The sequence below is a fragment of the Melanostigma gelatinosum genome (assembly GCF_949748355.1).
Source record: "Melanostigma gelatinosum genome assembly, chromosome: 24".
NCBI lineage: Eukaryota > Metazoa > Chordata > Actinopteri > Perciformes > Zoarcidae > Melanostigma > Melanostigma gelatinosum.
This window is the reverse complement of record NC_136657.1, coordinates 2,158,139-2,179,065: the sequence shown is the minus strand read 5'-3', so window position 1 is coordinate 2,179,065 and position 20,927 is coordinate 2,158,139. Positions and strand designations below refer to the sequence as shown.

Below are 20,927 nucleotides of genomic sequence, written 5' to 3'. Positions count from 1 at the left end.
ACTATCACAGTACAAGTTATCAGATTATTAGAACATCTGATTACTTCTACTATCACAGTACAAGTTATCAGATTATTAGAACATCTGATTACTTCTACTATCACAGTACAAGTTATCAGATTATTACAACATCTGATAACTTCTACTATCACAGTACAAGTTATCAGATTATTAGAACATCTGATAACTTCTACTATCACAGTACACGTTATCAGATTATTAGAACATCTGATTACTTCTACTATTACAGTACAAGTTATCAGATGTTATCTACTATCACAGTAGACATCACACAGACTCAAGCCTTCTAGCTGAGGTCTCACTTTGGACCTCTGAGGTTGCGTTCATCTTGAAGGGATGCGTCTCAATATCCTGAGCTAGTTATTGAATCAGAACCTTCGTTCTTTAGTTCTTCCTGTGCTATTGCACCTGGCCAAGGTTCAGAAAGTGCGTCCTCATGTACTGAGCTAGTTGAATCAGAACCTTCGTTCTTTAGTTGAGGGGGAGTGATGCCCGGATTAATTACAGGCTCTTCACTTGGAGCGATATAGGAGAGGGCAGAGTTGACACATGAGGCTGCAACCTCTATGGATTAAGACTTCATGAACCTCTGAAAAGCTCTGTGTGTCGTCCGGACTGGACTTCACCTGGCTCTCATTTCTTCCCCTGAGAGGGCTGACAGCACATCTGTCCATCCCCTCTGTCTGTGATGTGTCTGGTCTATCCATGTAGGTTGTTTCCTGATCCTTCTTTCCACATCTGAAGAACTTGCAGATGGTGTTGCGCTGTTTGGGTCGTGTCAGGTGATATTGGACACAGAAGGCAATGCAGTTCCCAAGTTCTCGTTCCTCTAATTTCATGGACAACAGCACCTCTTTTGAATTGCCCCACTTCTTACACAGTTTCTTGAAAATGGCCTTGTCAATTTTTTTAAATGTTTTGGGATCAAAATCGACATCCTGGACTTCGATCCACGTTCTTTCAAACAGACGCATAGTGATGGCCTCGGGGTCTGCAGTGGTCCAGTTCAGATTTGGTTTTTTGAAAATCCGCGAAACCATCAGCGCCTCCGCGAATGCCTGAACTGACCTTTTCCTTAGTTCTTGCTGCGCTGGTGCACCTGGCCAAGGTTCAGCATGTGCGTCCTCATAATATGCTGAGCCAGGAGTTGAACGTTCGTCATTGAACCAGAAGAACGGATGATACTTGGGGTACATTTTGTGTGAGTCGATCTTAACTTTCATCTCTTCCATGAAAGACCACATTCTCTTCAGTATCTTAGAGTATGTGTCAGCGCGTGACTTACCGCAAGATGATCTCCCTCTGAGTGCTTCTGGTCTGATCACATTATGTGACGTGACTCATGAGGTCATCCCTAACTGACTTTGGGAGCATAGCTCTGACAACGTTTGGGCAATAATCACTCTTCTTTTGATCGATGTATGACATGATTTCAACAAAATGATTTCAAAAAAGTTATTTTCCTAATGATCTCAATTAGTCCGGGAGCCAAAGCCTGATTTTTTGATGAACCTTGTTTTGTCGGATAAAGTTTTTTTTTTTTCTGTTTCTTGTAGCTTAGGGGTACCTCTTCAAAATCCAGGAGGGTGCTCGGTGATATCCCTTGAGCATTTTGAGATATTAACCCTTTCATGGCCAAATCACTAAAATCACACAAAAACCAAGATTCATGACATTTCATGCAATATATTGAAGTAACAAATCAAATTAGCTTTTTCTAGTGTTTATTCATACAAAGGGTGATGTAAAAATGTCTTGCACTACAAATCTATGAATATTAACCCTTTCAGGCCATGCCAGCAAAACCGTTTTGGTAGCAGGAGTTATTTTCAACATTACACAACTTGAATGAAACTTTAGTGACTTCCTTTTTTTTTTACAATGTTTATTTTGATTTTAGAAATTTAAGACATAACAAGACAATAAGGACAAAATACAATACCAATACCAAACAGAATAACACTCAAAAACAACAGCAGTAACTTCCTGGTTAGGACACATCTTGCAGTCTGGTATTAGGATCTTGAGCATCCTACCATGAAACATGCACAGAACATTGTGCATGGCAAACCATGCTCTTTACAGCTGCATTTCTTGGAGTTGCAAGGGGTGTTACTCTTGCAGCCACATCGGATCATCTTTAGAATATAGTCTGGCACAAGTTTGGTGTCCTCTGGTAGGTGGGTTGGAATTAGTGACCTGTTGCATTTGTCTTTCTTCCATCCAAATTCCTCCGGGTTCTGTACTATTGACTGATTCATATTGAGGTTTCGCCACAGGTATGCTTGGAAGTGGGCCCTCTTAACATTTTCAACGAATGCTTCCTTTGTTGGAGGTAGAGCAGCTAGATTAGGTGCAGACATGTGGCCTTTCCCATTCTTTTTTCCCCAGACAAGTAGCCTTGTGTGCGACATGTCTGTGCTCTCTGTTACGCCATAACAGGCTGAGATAAAGGCAGTGGCTTGATTAAGGACTTGCTGGAATGGTGCATCCAAATTGCCAATGGCCGATAGGTCGTAACCAGCTTTCAGGGCTTTGATGACAGAGCCTTTCCCCACCCCGTAGTAAGACGCTACAGTGTCACATCCCGAAATGGCATGGGCTGGTAAAAGATGTTCAACAATTTGTGTCTGCTTGGCCAGTGTTGACTTGATGTCCACTATTACTCTTTCCTTTCGTGGGGATTCCATGATGAGGGGTACATCCAGCCTTGCCTCATGGTAATGGTGAAGGAGTAGGACAAACACATCTGTATCATCTGAAACCACAGTGATTTGATGGGCTTCTCCAGCACACCTCAGGACCTGTTGGACAATGATGGTGTCAGCTTCTTCTTGTTGATTTTCTAGATCATATCGGGTCAACTTTTCTTCCATGCTGATCTCGATGGGACATGGGTCCTCACCTGTCACCACCAACTTGTGTTTTTTTGTGCTCTGTAGATGGAATAGCCTGTCTTTGCTCAGTTCATCACATAGTAATCTGTTCAGCTGTTTCTTGTTTTCAATGGAGGACAGGACAACCTTCTGAGCCGGTAGCTTGGTTGTTAGGAGAAGATGATGTTTCTTGATGACCAATGTCTCCCTGACATCTCTAGTGACGGACTTGATGCTGTAGTCGTAGTATCTGTCAAAGATAAGGTAGACATCACTCTCTAGCAGGTATGAAGTTAGCCGTGCCTTGACATTCTTGATGAAATCAGCTACAGTGCCATCAGCTGGCCAGTGAATGGTCCAAAGAAGCGCTGACCCATCAATGACAGTGATGTCTGCATCACCGGCTTTCCTCTTTGAGACTTCCACCTGGAGTGACTTCTTCAATGTGGACTTGCCTTTGCAAAGTCGCATTCCTTCCTCTGTAAACATGGCAGTTGGGACTGGTGCCAGCTCGTAGGCAAGAACATCCTTCACGTCAACACTGCGGTCACTGGAGAACAGTGCGATGACCCTTGAGTAGATTACATTTATATCACACAAGTTGGAGTCTCCAACCTGGATGGATTTCTTTGTTAGTGTCATTGTTTTCACTTTCTTTGAGATGGTGGAGTAGAATCCCTCAGGCAAGGTCTTTTCAAAATGTTCTAACATGGCCTCTCCAATCTGCACGGCATTGTCTACATTGACAGGTGGTGGGGCTATCTTCCCGCTGGTGATGTTCACAATGCTGTCTGCTGGATGTTCGTAGGGTTCCAATGGATGGAGGCAGGCATCCAGTTTCTGACAAAGTCTAGCCCTGTCCTTGGCGTCTGCCATAACCCTGGCTTTACTCTCCTCTTTGTGATAGAGCTGAACTTTGTAAGTATTTGTCTCCTCTTCCATCTCCCTCATGTCTGACTCGATCTTGCAGCAGATGTGGCGGCTCAGTGCCCAGATCTTTAGTGCCTCTGGCTTCAGGGTTATCCCAATGATCCCCCCTGCACTATGGCCATACCTCATGAAGGTGGACTCTATGAACAGGTCACTCCACAGGCCATTCCATATTCCACTGAGGTGTCTTGTGACATGTTGCCCCTGGAGGAAATAGCTTTGGACACATGGAGGAAGCTTTTCCATGCAACGGAGGTAGTAGAGGCCATACCTGGCATAGTTGACATGGCCAGCTGCAAAGTAGTAGGGAAGCATCTTACGGAATGTGGTCAGATGGAGAAGCCAGTCACCCTCACGTTCGGCCCGGATGTAGGACATCATCAGCAACACTGGTTGAACCAACACCTCAATCCAAAGTTTGGCTGTCCTGCTCTGTCTCGCTATGTGATCCAAGGCTCTCCTCAGGTCATCTGCTTTCTGAAAATGGCCATCTGTGATCAGGCTCCGTAACACCTCCTCCGCCATCATCCGCAGGGCCCGTACATTCTGAGGGAACTTCTTCCCATCCAACATCTTTGTAACCCCTCCAAACACTTCTGACAGGACACTGGAGAGCCCACTTTCAGCCATTAGTGAACCAACAGCCCCAACAAAACTCATCAGTGCGTGCATCCCTCCAAGACGTAAGTGCATGTCTTGGAACCTATCCGGGTGGGCCCATTTAACTTGCACTGCAACCCGATAGAGCTGCTGGTCGCATGTCAACACACTGAAATCTTGACCAGTTTCAGATGTGAGCTCTTGGACTCTGGTCATGGCGGTCATCATCGTATCGGGGTCCGATGGCTTCATGTCAATCAGGGGTAGGTAGAGCACTTTTGTCTTGGCCTGAGGGAGATGACCCTGCTCCCTGCTTTGTTTTGTGTTGTATCCATGGAATTCCGGGCAGTTGGACTGAGTAAGAACATCCTGTAGAAAACTAAGGTTGGCCTCTGAAGATCTGCTAACCACGACTGCTTGTTGAGCAAGTAACTTCAGGGAGCAGACAGTCTTTTTAGCTCCATCTGGTGGCATTGAAGGCTGTTTGGGTCCCTGGTATCTGTGGATGTCCACATCATATGGAACATCTGGTGACTCTTTAGGGATCCTGTTGATCTTGGGATTTGTCTGCTCCTCACCCTCTTCTCGGTTCTGTGAGTACTGTGTGAGAAGAACAGCCAGAGAATGTGTGGACTGCTTCCCATTCTGCGAGGATATATCTGCATCAAAGTTATCCACAATTGCCTGAACTAGACCCTCTTCAGCCTTACATATGCCAGATAACTTCAGATCGGCTACTGCTGCCTGAGATGCAGATTTCTTGAACCTGCGATACTCTGTGTATGAACAGCAGACACCATAGGAGTACATGCTATTTATAAGCTTCTTGGACTCTACCATCTTTCCTGCTAGGTCTACTTGCAAACAAGTTGCCTGTGACTTGAGAGTACTTGTGACAATTGAACCTATGAGCAGTGCAGGAAGGGTATTATCTAGCCTTGGGGACAACTTTGCCAACAGCATCAACAGGAAGTCACTCACTGACTCTTTGGCAATGTCCTTATTAATGCTGATGTTGTAGTGTCCCTTGTCCATGTCAATGTTTTTCACATCCTGAATGATTTGCTTGCTAGCTTGCGTTGCAATGCTTTCCAAGTCATCCTCGTCTTCATTCACAAGTCTCATAGTCTGCGAGGCACAACTACGAAAAGCAATGATATCAGCTATGCCAGGTGAGGACAGCACCAGGAGCTCACTGGCAAATGTCTGCTGGAGTTGTCGGATGAGCGTCCTCCTGGAAAGCCTATCCCCATTACGGTCTGTATAGGCTGCAAAAAGTTCAACAGAATTCCACATTCTTGACCGGTCAGCTGTCATCTTCTCTACAACTGATGCAAAGGGACTATCCTCATTATCAGTGTCATCTGTGTTTCTACAAGTAGTGGCCGGCCCTGGGAGTGACCGAAAAGAGAGAAATCTTTGTCGACAGTCAGCATGGTACCGGGCATCTGCAGCATGTAGGTCACTAATTGCCCCCTGAAGACGGTGTTGGACACTTTCCGCAACATCATCATTTCGTTTTCCACAAACTTCTAAGAGAGACTTTTTGGTTTCCACTTCTCTGAATAGGTATGCAGCCCTCCATCTGGAGGGGTTCTTCTTGTCGACATTAAGATTGCAAAACTCACCACAGAAAACACAGTGCTTTTGAAAATCAAAACATTCAGCTGACCCTCCTGACCGTGAGCGCCTGGTCACCTTGCAAGGAACATTTGATTCAGTTTCTCCGGGCCTCTGACGTTTGTGCCGTTCAATGTAAGTCTTTGAGGTGTAACTTGAAACACAACTTTTATGGCATTTCAATGTGGTTTCATTGTTGTTATCTAATGCTTCTTGAAGCTCAAAGTGTTTTTCATCCCCATATATCTTACTACACTGGATAATGTTTGTTATTCTGACTGGTCCTGAAGATATCAATGGTTCCGTCTTCGCTTGGCAGTTGAACTTCCAAGTGAAGTAACACTCCTCAGGCACTGGATCCATAACCAACTCTGTAAATAAAATGTTAAAATTTGTTAATATATAAAAAAGGGTTTATACATTTCCCTGTGTGATTTTCACTAAAATGTTGTCTCGATCAGCAGACTTACTGGGCAAGAAGGGGTTAATATCTGAAAATGCTCAAGGGATATCACCGAGCACCCTCTTGTATTTTGAATACGTATCCCTAAGCTACAAGAAACAGCAAAGAAAAAAACTTTATCCGACAAAACAAGGTTCGACCCCACGGCTCCCGGACTAAATCATTAGATCCTTAATTTCCTCAAGGATAATGTTAATATTTTCAGCCTTGCATACCATGGGTGGTGAGGCCAAATATTTATTGAAAAGATGTCCAGCGTATTTATCTTTCATGCCTCTCAATTTACCGATCTTACCCTTTTTTTTCAGCCAGTGCTTCATCATGTCCCTTGTTATTTAGCCCGCTAGTGCTGCTACTTTACTGTGTTAGCTGGTGGCTAACGAAACCGTTCATAGTCAATGCTGATGCTAATCAGGCAAAATGCTGATTTGCGTACTGTTGACATGTTTTAACCAGCGACAAACACGTGGTTCTCTGTCAGTTATTGTGGATAATATGTATGATATATTATTGATCACACAAAGTTTAACTTAAATTATCACCATTGAATAAACTAACAACAAACAGCTGTTTATTGTTAGTACAGTTGGTGCTGTCTCTATCAGTGAGCACTTTCAGCTGTTAATGAATAGTTAGTTAACTAGTTGTTGGAATGCTGTTAAGCATTCCAACTATTGTTATCCTGTTTCTTTATTGTTGGAATGCTGTTAAGCATTCCAACAATAAAGAAACAGGATGTGCTATGACTTTTTATATTTCTAACCTTTAAACTTTTTGAATTATTAAGCTTTTTATTTTTTCAATAGGATCTCTATGGAGAATATTTTCAAATGGCTTCAGGCACACAGGTGTTCGCGATTGAGCCAATTAGTGATGTTTATAACCACACAGACTCACAGACACACGCGCACATACACTCCTCTCCCTCTCTCTCTCTGTGTCTCATACAGTCATTCAGGTCAGGGATCTTCAGAGGTCTTTCCCCCACCCCCCCCCCCCCACACACACACACCCACCCCATTTTAAAATAAAAGCCGCACACACATGATTTGTTGCAGCTGTTACATGTTGCATCTCGGCCAATCAGACATGAGTATTCTGATAAGTTTCCTGATTCGAGTGACATTTACACACACCGCGACACAAGAGGGAGAGACGAGGAAAGACATGGCAGAGCAGGACAATAGTCATGTAAGCTGTAAAAGATAAAACATCAGACAATCTCCAAATGAGAAAGCTTGCCAGAGATATCAGAGCCTCTCTCTCTCTCTGCCTCTCTCTCTCTCACTCACACACACAAATTCTTTCTTCTCTCTCTCACTCACTCATTCTTTCTTCTCTCTCTCACTCAGTATTTCTTCTCTCTCACTCATTCTTTCTTCTCTCTCTCATTCTTTCTTCTCTCTCTCTCACTCATTCTTTCTTCTCTCTCACTCATTCTTTCTTCTCTCTCTCACTCATTCTTTCTTCTCTCTCTCACTAATTCTTTCTTCTCTCTCACTCATTCTTTATTCTCTCTTTCTTTCTTCTCTCACTCATTCTTTCTTCTCTCTCTCACTCATTCTTTCTTCTCTCTCACTCATTCTTTCTTCTCTCTCACTCATTCTTTCTTCTCACTCATTCTTTCTTCTCTCTCTCACTAATTCTTTCTTCTCTCTGACTCATTCTTTCTTCTCTCTCTCACTCATTCCTTCTCACTCATTCTTTCTTCTCTCTCACTCATTATTTCTTCTCTCTCTCACTTATTCTTTCTTCTCTCTCTTACTCATTCTTTCTTCTCTCTCACTCATTCTTTCTTCTCTCACTCATTCTTTATTCTCTCTCTCTCACTCATTCTTTCTTCTCTCTCTCACTCATTCTTTCTTCTCTCTCTCTCACTCATTCTTTCTTCTCTCTCTCTCTCTCACTAATTCTTTCTTCTCTCTCTCTCTCTCACTCATTCTTTCTTCTCTCTCTCACTCATTCTTTCTTCTCTCTCTCTCACTCATTCTTTCTTCTCTCTCACTAATTCTTTCTTCTCTCTCACTCATTCTTTCTTCTCTCTCTCTCTCATTCTTTCTTCTCTCTCTCACTCATTCTTTCTTCTCTCTCTCTCACTCATTCTTTCTTCTCTCTCACTCATTCTTTCTTCTCTCTCTCACTCATTCTTTCTTCTCTCTCTCACTAATTCTTTCTTCTCTCTCACTCATTATTTCTTCTCTCTCTCTCTCACTAATTCTTTCTTCTCTCTCTCTCACTCATTCTTTCTTCTCTCTCTCTCTCTCTCTCTCTCTCCCTGTCTATGTCTCCCTGTCTCTCATACAGTCATTCAGGTCTTAGAGACTTTTAGAGGACCCCCCCACCCCACACACACACACCCCATTTCAAAATAAAAGCCCCAAAGAGTGAATTCTAATTTAAATGCTTGTGATGAAGCCAGGCATTTAATAACCTCTGTTTATGTGTGTCAGACATTATGATTATGTCTCCTCTCCCCCACCCAGCACCACCCTTTCAAAATAAAAGCCCCATGGATTAACTGTATTTAAACAAGCTCAAAATTAGGCTTTTTTGTTTAAAAAAATGAATGCTCTTACTAATACTGCGACAACTACTACTGCTGCTGCTAATATAGTATTACTACTACTGCTACTTCGACTATAACTTTTGCTGTTGCTACTATTACTGCTACTACTGCTACCATCAATATTATTACTACCACTACTGCTATTACTACCACTACTACTATTACTTATACAACAACTGCTACTACTACTACTGCTATTCATGCTACTAAAAGTAGTAATGCTACTACAGCTATTAGTACGACTGCTACTAGTACTACTACTACTGCTACATCTTCTACTGCCATTACTATTACTACTACTACTACTACTGTGATATTAAATACTACGACCAATACTACAGCTGTTACTATGACTGCTGACACTACGTCTTCTACTACTTCTTCTAATTACTAATACTTCTACTTCTAATAATACTTCTACTACGACTACAAATATCACTACTACTAGTACTTATTCTAATGCTACTAATACTTCTACGAATAATACTTGTACTAAAACTTATACTACTACAAATATGATGAATTTTTTTAAGCCACAGAAACTGTTCAAATATCAAAATGTTCAGCTCTTTCAGGAGAGGTGTGATATGACTTTTCATATTTGTAATCTTTAAACTTTTAGAATTATTAAGGTTTTTGCAATTTGTTTTTGAATTGGATATCTATTTTCAGCAATGTTTTTGCGATTAATTTCAGTTTTCAGCATTCCAACGCATTTTCAGCAGGAAATGCTTTTTCTAGTTCCACTATTTCTTCCGTCCCCCGTTTCGTCGCAACGCTTCTTCTCCTTCATTTTTTAAGCTACAGAAACCGTTCAACTATCAAAATGTTCAGCTCCTTCAGCTCATCTCTGCTATGACTTTTTCTATTTCTAACCTTTAAACTGTTTAAATTATTAAGCTTTTAGCAACTTTTTTTTGAATGGGATCTCTATGGAGAATATTTACAAATCCTCTTAAACTTCTTCAACTTTCAAATCCTTCAACTTCCTCATACTTTCAGCTACAGACACCATTTCAACTTTCAAATGTTGAGAAATCCTCAACTATTGCCAACATGATTCAGCTTTTTGATATCTTTTAAACTTTTTGAACTGCAGAAATCTAACGTTTATGATTTTTCATCCCTTTTCTGACTTCATAATGGGTGTGTATTGCGCAGCTTAGAGTGCGTGATGTCACCGCTAGAGTGAAGAGCAGCTTGAGATTCTTGTGAAAAAAACATTTGTATTTTGCCACTGTGTCCACAATCTTCACTCTTCATGCATAATTTCTGGATGTAGAAGCAGCTAATATTGTCCTTGTTGTAGAAAAATTACTGTAGAATCCCACAGATTTCCACATTTGACACAGAAGCCGTTAATTGAGAGGAAAACCAGCTTTCTGCTCCATAGAGACCAATGTTAAATTTTGCTTCAAAAACATCTTCCACAGAACACGGTACCCCATTTCTAGATCGCCAGTTAAGCCACATTTTTTACACGACAGACACAATTTTTCCAGGATCTGTTCTTCAACTCATTCTTCCCCTCAATTATTAATATTGGAGCAATAGGAGCTACGGTTATGGGAGTTTTGATGATTTGTTTGAGAGGTGTTTCCCTGTTTCATCTCCATGAAATGGCTTCAGGCACACAGGTGTTCGCGATTGAGCCAATTAGTGATGTTGATAAACACACAGACTCACAGACACACACGCACATACACTCCTCTCCCTCTCTCTCTCTGTGTCTCTCTTACAGTCATTCAGGTCTTAGGGATCTTTAGAGGTCTTTCCCCCCTCCTCCACCCCCCCCCCCCCACACACACACACACACACACACACATACACACACACGCCATTTTAAAATAAAAGCCCCACAGAATGAATCCTAACTGAAATGCTTGTGATGAGCCTGTCATTTAATAACCGGTTTGTGTTTATCTAACATTATGATTCTGTCTCCTCTCCCCTTCTCCAACCACACCCCATTTCAAAATAAAAGCCCCAGAGAGTGAATTCTAACTGAACTGCTTGTGATGAAGCCTGTCATTTAATAACCTCTGTTTATGTCTCAAACATGATGATTATGTCTCCTCTCCCCCTCCCTCCCCCACCCAGTCCCACCCTTTCAAAATAAAAGCCTCATGGATTAACTGTATTTAAACGTTTCACTCAAAATTAGGCTTTTTGTTGAAATAATGAATGCTCTTACTAATACTGTGACAACTACTAATACTGCTAATATTTCTAGTATTACCACTACTACTACAACTTTTGCTGTTGCTACTATTACTGCTACTGCTATTACTGCTGCCATGAATGTTATTACTACCACTACTGCTATTACTACCACTACCACTACTATTATTACTGATACCACAACTGCTAATACTGCTATTCCTGCTACTACCAGTACTAATAACCAGTACTAATACTACTACAGCTTTTAGTACGACTGCTGATACTACTACTTCTACTACTTCTTCTAATTAGAAATACTTCGACGACAACTTCTACTACTACTGCTTGGACGGATTGCTTGCGTAAAGTCTCTTACTTCTGAATTACCTGCACTGGTCACCTGTCTGTCTTTCTAACTGAGTACCCGTCTTTACAGCTGCTGGGCCTGCTGGTCTCCATTCTGATGATCCATCAGGTCAAACGTCACGACAGCGGCCATCAACATGAAGGGCTACTAAAAGAAACCCTTCAACCTGTGCACTGAAACAGGAGGACTCAGTGGTCAATACACAACCTCTTCTTCTTTACTTTTTTAATCTCATTTCTGGCTTTTAAGAGAGCGTAGCACTTTGAGGGAGAATCGGCCACAGTGCACTCCTCCGTGGACTCAAAGACCTCTTCAGACAATTTAAGGCATCACCTTGTAAACTGTGTTGGGAATTTTTCCCTATTCAAATAAATGATTGTAAGTTGCAAGACCAAACCGAGATGAATTCCTTCATGAGTATTGTTTTTGGTGGATTAAGTACTTCAGGTTTGGAGTATGCGGTGTACTCACCTGCGCTACAGACTTCAGGTGCAGTCGTCACAAAGTGTGAACGGTCCAGACCATCCAGGACACCAACACAACGTGAGCTTGATGGAGGAGAAGCATCAGAGTCCACTGATGTGCAGAACACCCTGAAGGGGGAGCTGGGAAAGACCACACCCTCCTCCACTCTTCCCTCCATCCCTCTCTCTCTCTCTATATGTATAAAAAGATAACGCAGAATACGTCAATCACAAGCCTGTTGATTGAACAGCAGCACTATCTGCGTCTCTGTGAGATGGAAAAGCAGACATGTTGTGACGTAAATCTCCAGCCAGTTCAGCACAAAACAAACACGTCGTATGAAATGTTCAAATATGTACGCTCGAGCTACGCTTTCGTGTGGTAAACATACTTTATGATATTTCAGCAAAGGACAATGAGTGAGGAAGCCAAACATGTTGTGCAAAGAATATGTGGTGTGCAGCTTAAATAAGAAACAAATGCACTGCATGAGTTGGAAATGATATCTATGAATTACAAAGAAACATGCGGTACAGTTGTTCGTGAAACGTTTTTAGAATATCTAGAATAAAAGTACACAATGCAGGAAAATGCACCCTGTAAGTTGTACACAATGATATACTGTATTACTAGATTATCATCACTGATGTGTAAGCATAGTTGTATTGTTGTAGTTAGCCTATTATACTGCTGGACAGTGTAATCTACACTCAAACAAAGTACAAGTGCCTCAAATCTGTACTTGAGTAAATTTACTTAGTTACATTCCACCTCTGTGTGTATATATGTGACTTTCTGGTGAAAAAGGAAGTTGTTAAGGAACAAAAGGTTTAAGGTATGACAAAGTTAAATAGCTTATAACTAACTGAACAATGAATTAATGGGTAAACGTGGTTCAAAGGTAATCCCCAGGCATTCAAATATTAATAAATAAAAACGTAAACATATGACTTTCTCTTTATTTACATTATATAATAACATTTGTTTCGAAAAATTTCAACACTATTGATGCGTAGATGAAGGCCACAAAATACGGTTGTCATTCCCGCTTTTCACCGCTGGGTTCCGCCAAAAACACGTGATAACGCCAAACACACTTCGTGTGACGTCCCGACTATAATAGAGGAACTGGTTACGTTTAGCCCTCCTGCATATAATTAAATATCACTAACAAGTTAATGGCTGGATAGTTCCGTGACGCCAACCCGGAAGTATTTGCGTGTCACGTGACTGCAGTTCATGATGCTGGCGATTTGTTGTCAGCGTCACTTGAAGCGCTGCCTGCAGTCGGTTACGAGGATGTTTCCCGCTATTAACAGTGAATGTTTTGTTGCAGCTGTAGCGTGATATGATGCCTTTTGTGCCCGTCAGTCACCGACACATAACGGAGTAACGGTAACAGAGAAAATATGTCCGGTTTCAGCTCGGAGCTCATAGACTACCTGGAGGGGAGGATCACTTTTGAGGAGTTTGACCAGCGGAGGGATGAGCGCAAAGCCAAGGTGAACCACAAGTTATGATTATAATAACTGATATCTGAGCGAGTTCGCTACACCAGCTAAAACCCACAGCCCATTAGCAGTGCTAAGTTAGCATAGACAAAAGTATCTAGCTGAATCAGCAGTACAACCTTTTACATCTTTCATTCGTTCAACGCAACACACGTTTGTTAGACTTAACTGCGACAATTATCAATGAACTGTTTTAACAGTCCAACAGTAAACGTCACTAACAATGTGCATTGTTTGCTGTTTAGGTAACATAAAGTTGATATTTTCTTTCCTCCAAATTATGGATATCAAAGCTAGTTAGCTTCACCGGCTGAACCCCACAGCCCAGAAGCAGCGCTAAGTTAGCATAGCAGCATCAGCCTTTACACCTGTCGTTGGTTTAACGTGAGCTACATTCGTGAAATAGACTCTACAACGACAATATCGTTGGGTTTAGAATGAAACGTCTGGTCGCGTTAACACGAAGTCTAACGCTGTATGTTCTCTCCTCTCTCAGGAGTCGGAGGTATCAGCTGAACGTGTGGAGGAGGAGGATGCTCAGCCCTCTACATCTGCACACGTCCCGGGACACGTCGGTAAATCTTCTTCTTCTTCTTTCACTTTAATGGTGGACTACAAACCAACGTTTAAGGTGCATGCCGCCACCTACTGGACCGGAGTGTGTAACGTCATGACTTTATGAGTTATAATTTAAACACAATAATGTTTTTTATAAATAAATAAATACAAATAAAAAAATAAAACAAAGATAAACTTCATATCGAAGTTATATTCTGAATATTAAACTCATTCCATTAAAGAAATGCTCCCAATAATAATCAAAGGAGACTCCTCATCTGTTTTTTTGTCAGCTGGAAAGTAAGAAGACACCGTTTAGAGAATTGATGCAAAATCAAATGTTATAATTATATTATTTTATTACTTATTAGTGTTGATGACATCACTTGACAATACTTTCCCCTCCTATCAGAGGAGGGAGTCAGCCCGGGGGTCCAGCAGGCCTTTGCCTCCATGCTGGGAGACAAGCCGGAACCACCGTCTTCAGACGAGCAGCAGGAGGAGGGAGAGGAGGACGGCTTTAGCTACGTGGATGATGAAGAGGATAAGGACTACAAGGCGGAGGAAGAGCAAAAAGTGAGGCTGGAGATGGAGGAGACGGAAAAGAGGCGGAAGCGGCGTGGGAAAGGAGGAAGAGGACGGAGGAACAGGAAACAGAGAGAGCTGGAGGAAGAGGAGGATGTGGAGGAGGATCCGACGGTGGGGGACGTGTTTGCGCTGGAGATGGAGCTGAACAGAGAAAACAAGAAGATGATGAGGGTGAGGAGGAGGAGGAGAGTGTGTTTCCCAGCTCTTAATGTGGGTTAGTTTGTGACTTTGTGTGTGTGTCCAGGAGCGGCGGCAACGCAGCAAGCTGCCCCGAGCTCTGAGAGGCTTGATGGGAGAAGCCAACATCCGCTACGCTAGAGGAGAGAAAGAGGACGCCATCTTGATGTGTATGGAGATCATAAGACAGGGTATGAAACAAACTTTTTGGAGTTCGTAGTTTTTTATATTTATCAATTATCTAAATGAATCGTCTTCCCCTTCTCTTCCAGCTCCTTTGGCCTATGAGCCTTTCTCCACATTGGCCATGATCTACGAGGACGATGAAGACATGGACAAGGCGCTGCAGTTTGGTCTGATCGCCGCCCACCTGAACCCTTCAGACTGTGAGGAGTGGATCCGACTGGCAGAAATGTCTCTGGAGCAGGACAACATCCGACAGGCCATTGTGTGCTACTCAAAAGGTCAGCCCGACACTCAAAAGTCCAAGATTCATAGATACGATGGATCCATTGGTATGCAAACCATTATTTTCTGTGTGAAAATAGTTCTCTGCATTACTCCCGTTCCCTCTTGTCCTCTACCACCGCAGCCATCAAGTACGACCCCACTAACGTGCGCTACGTGTGGGAGCGCTCCAGCCTCCACATGCGCCTGGGCGAGCACAGGCAGTGCATGGACGGCTACCGCAGGATCCTATCACTGCTGCCCATGGAGGACGGAGAGCACTTCATGCAGCTCTCCAAAGACATGGCCAAGTACAGCACACACTAGCCAGACCAGGTCCACGCATACTGTGCATCCACATGCTGGGCCTAACACGGTGTGTGTGTGTGTGTGTGTCCTGTTCAGGAGTTACTATGAGAGTAACGACTTGCCCTCAGCTCTGGGTGTAATAGAGGAAGCTCTGGAGCGACACCCCGGCCTGGTCAGCGATGACTTCATCAACATGGTAGCTGAGCTCCACATCGCCAACCGCCAGTACAGCAAGGCACTGCAGGTAGACCTCTGTGTGTGTGAACAAATAGTTCACGGATTAAAAACACGATTTACACGTCTGGGGATGATACAAAGAAGGCCAATTAGTTTTTAGATGCTTTAGACAGGAGGTCTTAAAAATCTACATGTGAGTTTATATTTTGCAGCCAACTTGGGCCTTAGAGATAGAGCAAATGAAAGGTGTATTCTGGGTTCATGAATGCATGTACTTTGCGTGTGTTTTCCCAGGTCTTGGTCCAGTTTGCGGGTGTAGTTTTGGTGAAGGATGAATCCGAATCAGGGTGTGAGGAACCAAGACAAGAAGAGAGGGTGGCAGAGGAAACGACTGAGGAAGAAGAGAAGAAGAACGAGGAAGACACAAAGACTGAAGAGGAAATGGCTGTTAAAGAGGACTGTGAGTAACTCTTTGCAAAGATGTAAATCTTTATGCAGATATTTCCCTTGTCGTTGATTTTACAGAACAAAGCTGCTGTGCTTACAGCGAGGCATAGTAGTCGATCAAAATTGCTCCGAAATGTGGAAATTTTAAGAACCATAAAATCCAATACAGCTTTGTTTTGACCTTTGTCTGTCTCCAGGTGAAATCCAAGATGTCCATGTACCAGACAGTGTCCCAGTGGACCTGAGGGCCAAGCTCACTGTCTGCCTCATACACCTGCATGTCGACACACCGCTGGAGGTAAACGGAACTTAAAAGATTTCATTAGCAACACACTTGCATCATTTCAAAAATCCAACTTAGGCTTAAAATATTGATTCCTAGCAGTGAGTTGAAACTGAAAATGGATATTAAGCATCTGTCTCACTCACAGGGGCTGGTGTCATCGCTGATGGAGCAGAGTCCAGAGGAGATTGGTGACTTGTACCTGGACGTAGGTGAAGCCTACCTGGAGGAGGGCAAGTACATGGCTGCTCTGCCGCTGCTGTCTGCCCTCGTCATATCCGAGAAGTACAACCTGGCTGTCGTCTGGCTCCGACACGCAGGTGGGCCCATCAGAAAGCAAGAGTTTAAGCAGTAATCACACGTGATATAAATATGATGTGAGCAAATATCTTCAAGGTGTAACACTGACGGCTAGCGTTTCAAAAGGGAACTGCAGGCCAAAAATCCAAATTTTGGTCAGAGTTGATATTGTTCCTCTAAAATGCTGAATGAGGGTCAAGTTGAACATTTAGTTTTCAGGATAGAGTCTTAAGCTTCAAGCCTCTGGGCGTTTTGTGTAGATACAGTTCAACCTCCAAAATGATCCTATGGATGAATCAACCACTTTCTCGCATTACAACCTTTTTTTATTTCAGTTCGACTTGAATGGCTTTAAAAGCTCCAACTAGACGGTTCAAACATCAACACTCAACACGCCCTCAATTCAGCTCTTTTTGAGAAAATGCAATGTAAACCACTGCTACATGGGCACCTTCATCGCTTGCCCCACGCAGAGTGTCTGAAGGCGCTGGGCCACATGGAGGCGGCGGCACAGAGCTACACTAAAGTGGTGGGCATGGCCCCGCAGCACCTGGAGGCTCGCCTCTCCCTGGCCACCCTGCAGCAGCAGCTGGGCCGGCCCGAGTGCGCCCTCAAGGCTCTGGAGTCCATGTACGACAGCGAAACGCTGGCACAGGACTCGTCAGCGGCACAGAAGGTGAAGTGTGTGATTTGAAAAAGAGGGCCAGTATAGTTTTTCCCTGTATGTGTCTACTCATATCTCTGTGTGCTGTGGTTGTAGGAATTAAAGCTGCTGCTGCATCGGTCCACACTGCTGAAGACTCAGGGCCAGACACAGGACTACCTGGACGCTATGATCACTATGATCTCCATGCTGCTCAAGGTAACGCACTCGTGCACGGACGGTTTTATGTCAACAGTGAGTTATTCAAGCTAATATGTAATCATTAGGACTTTAAAGCACAATTCCTTTGTCTTGGTGTCTTAGGTGGCCATGCAGCGAGCGAAGGTGTGTGTGCGTTCTGTAACCGTGTCGGGTGTAAATCACCTGAGACTGGCGAAGGCCATCCTGCCAGAGATCGCTGACCACGAAGCTGCCTATCTGGACAACACTGGTAAGGATATACTGTGCGTGTGTATCGTTTGGCTGTCTGCTTTAAAGTCCCAGTGAAGTGGAAGTTATGTATATTACGACACTTGATTTCACTCGGCAGAACCCGGAGGATGCCGCCTGAGGTCATTGCAATTCATGGCGATGCCATGCTGATGGCATAATCTCACCCCTGTGCCCAGGTAAAACCAACGTTATGTCCAAAGAAGACTGGTGGCAGCTGCTGGTGAGCTGCGTGCTGACACTGTGCGAGGTGCGGCGCTACGAGGAGGCCGAGCTGCTGGTGGAGTCCGCCATGGAGTTCTACTCCTTCTACGACAACAAGCCCCGGAGGAAGGAGATGGAGTGCTTCGGCCTGTCCGCCACCATCCTTGACCACAACTACTACAAGGCCTACAACTACATCAGGTCAACTCACATGTACTGCTCCACGAGGCAGAGCATCAGTTGTTCACTTGTATGGCTTATGTTGTGACGGTTGTTTAAAAGTACAGTATGAATTGTCCTCTGTGTGTTTTCCCTCTTCTCAACAGATTGATGCTGATGGAAAATGTGGATCGGCCTCAGCTGTGGAATATTTTCAACCAGGTCTGGTATATGTGCTAAAATATATCTTTTGAAATGAGATAATTATCTGAAAACCAATTATCAGTGACAGAAATACCAAGTGGTCTTTAAAGCGTTCCCTGTTTCTGTGTAAAAATGAATGTCTGAGATGTTTCTGTGCTCCTCTCAGCTGACCATAACCTCCCAGCACCAGCGTCACCATCGCTTCTGTCTGCGTCTGCTGTTAAAGTATCCCGACAACCACGCTTTGGGTGTCCTGTGTGGACACAACGCCATGGTGTCGGGGAGCTTCAAGCACGCTCTGGGTACCACCCACACACACACACACACACACACATTGCACACTGCATTTCTGCAGACTTTGCCCAAGGGAATTACCCACAATTCATAGCAATGTGACGTTACACACGGGGTAACCGGTGGAAGCATGGCAACGTAGAAAAGGGGAAACAAATATTTGCAAAAAAATCTTTTAAAATGTAATCACAGGGATAAAACAGAAATGATTTTTTCCAGTTTTTTTGTCCTTCATTTCAGTCTAGTTGTAAATTTCTCAATTTCACACACTCCTTTAATTAGCATGTCCGTTCTCATAGCCCCATAGGACGATGCAGAGCAAGAATAAAACACGGTTGTTTGCAGGTTGTTGTCCAGCGGGCTCCCGTTAGCGTCTGCCTTACTTTGACCAGTTAGCTTGAGGTTAGGAAACATTTGTCGATCACTTTCCATCAGTATTCATCTCACACATTCACTCTGTCTATAGGCCAGTATGTTCAGGCCTTCCAGACGCACCCCGAAACCCCACTCCACAGCCTGTGTGTGGGTCTCACCTTTTTCCACATGGCGTCTCAAAAGTATGTCGCCAAACGACATACACTCGTGCTGCAGGTAGGTTTTTTGTGTGTGTGTGTGTGTGTCTTGTGCGTTAACGCGGTGGCGATTCCGTCAAATTTAACAGACAAATCTGTACTCCCTCTTTTAGCGTCACAGTTACATACCCCACTCCGTTCCTCCTAAATGTGCGTGTGTGTGTGTGTGCGTGTGTTCAGGGTTTTTCCTTTCTGTGGCGGTACGTGGACCTCCGTGGAGTGTGTCAGGAGAGCATGTACAACCTGGGCAGGGCACTGCACCAGATCGGCCTCACACATTTGGCCATACATTACTACCAGACGGCACTTACACTGCCCGCTCAGAAACTGGAGGTGCGTAGACAAGCATCACTTTAGGACGTTGATGGATGGACCTACAGCCATCAATTCTTTTTCCCGCCACTTTTTGTGCCCAGTCGATTCTCCTGTAGGTGTTTCACAAAATGCTGCTTTATAAGAGCTTTTCATCTTGTTGTCTGTCCCCCTCTTCCTCCTCTCACCGCTGGTCCTACTTTCAGGGTATCCCCGATGATCAGCTGGATCTGAGGAGGGAGATCGCCTTCAACCTCTCTCTCATCTACCAGGCCAGCGGGAACATGGCGATGGCCCACCAGCTAATCAACACACACTGCGTTGTTTAAAGAATGCACACGAACGCCTCATCGTCATGTAGTACGGAGGACTAAAAACACCATATCCATGAATATACAAAGAGATATTGTTTATTAAACAATAAAAAATGAATACAAAAATAAGTAAATGCATTCGTGAATCAATCCATTTATGTTGATAACAAATGAGCAAATACATTTTTATTTATTTCTACATCTATGTTTATGTTTTATATTTCTGTCATTTTATTTATTGATTGTGTGTTAATGAGTTACTCATTAGTAGTAATTAGTAGTTTCACTGCAGCACAATTGGTCAAAGGATCCTTTCAGCATTATTGCGCGCAGACTGCTACACCTGCCTCCTATTGTTAGTAGCTGCAAGATCTTTAGCTAAAGCATGCTCGGGCCTGCTGACCAATCGGGCTGTACAGTGAGTATCAATAGGTTATTATATCATATCGGTTTAATTTATGTGTTCATGTATTTTGTATGCATGTATTTATAGATGTATTCATTCCAACCTAAATTCATCCATTGTTCAATGTATTGATATTAATTAATTTGGTTATTTTTGTATTGGTTGATTTATGAACAAGCCGTTTTTTATCCTCCGTACAAAACAGCTGTCTGACATGTCTGTCTCGTCATAACATATCGTCATTTCTGCCTTCATTTCACTTGTGTTGAACATGTAAGGCACCGGGATTTAATAAGTTGTCATGGTGTTTATATTTGTCCATATTTGGACGATCTACTGTAGACATCAACGTCAGTATCACCTTTACAGAGATGTTTGAGGCTGGCGTAGTAATATATGTTTATTTTTCTCCAGTCCTATGGCAGGCTTTCTCATTCAATTTAATTTAGATTGTATTATATCTACATGTATGCACCTAATGTTGCAGAAAATCTACTTTTT

General features: G+C 43.2%; 1 protein-coding gene across 2 annotated transcripts; it reads left to right on the top strand.

The window, feature by feature from the left end:
* Positions 1-13,324: 13,324 nt before the first annotated feature.
* LOC306797063 (general transcription factor 3C polypeptide 3-like) lies at positions 13,325-20,154 on the top strand. Of its 2 annotated transcripts, none has more exons than XR_013773090.1 (19): positions 13,325-13,573; positions 14,079-14,157; positions 14,553-14,899; positions 14,973-15,096; positions 15,178-15,369; positions 15,498-15,663; positions 15,758-15,905; positions 16,133-16,298; positions 16,483-16,583; positions 16,717-16,888; positions 17,342-17,544; positions 17,629-17,730; positions 17,836-17,962; positions 18,141-18,366; positions 18,492-18,546; positions 18,695-18,830; positions 19,289-19,413; positions 19,575-19,821; positions 19,913-20,042. XR_013773090.1 is itself a non-coding variant. In XM_079296244.1 (19 exons), exons 1-19 carry the CDS (start codon positions 13,481-13,483, stop codon positions 20,033-20,035), a joined length of 2,838 nt encoding a protein of 945 aa, XP_079152370.1. In that variant the 5' UTR covers positions 13,325-13,480; the 3' UTR covers positions 20,036-20,154. The 2 variants fall into 2 exon arrangements, 1 of the variants encoding a protein (XP_079152370.1); XM_079296244.1 differs by having other exon boundaries at positions 19,575-19,727; positions 19,913-20,154.
* The last annotated feature ends 773 nt before the right edge of the window (positions 20,155-20,927 follow it).

What these genes read in the sequence shown, in the direction of transcription:
- LOC306797063 (XM_079296244.1), top strand. Translation starts at nt 13,481, where the DNA reads ATGTCCGGTTTCAGCTCGGAGCTCATAGACTACCTGGAGGGGAGGATC. An exon ending in AAAACAAGAAGATGATGAGG is followed by an intron (nt 14,900 to 14,972) that starts GTGAGGAGGAGG and finishes GTGTGTGTCCAG; the next exon opens with GAGCGGCGGCAACGCAGCAA. An exon ending in ACTCGTCAGCGGCACAGAAG is followed by an intron (nt 17,545 to 17,628) that starts GTGAAGTGTGTG and finishes CTGTGGTTGTAG; the next exon opens with GAATTAAAGCTGCTGCTGCA.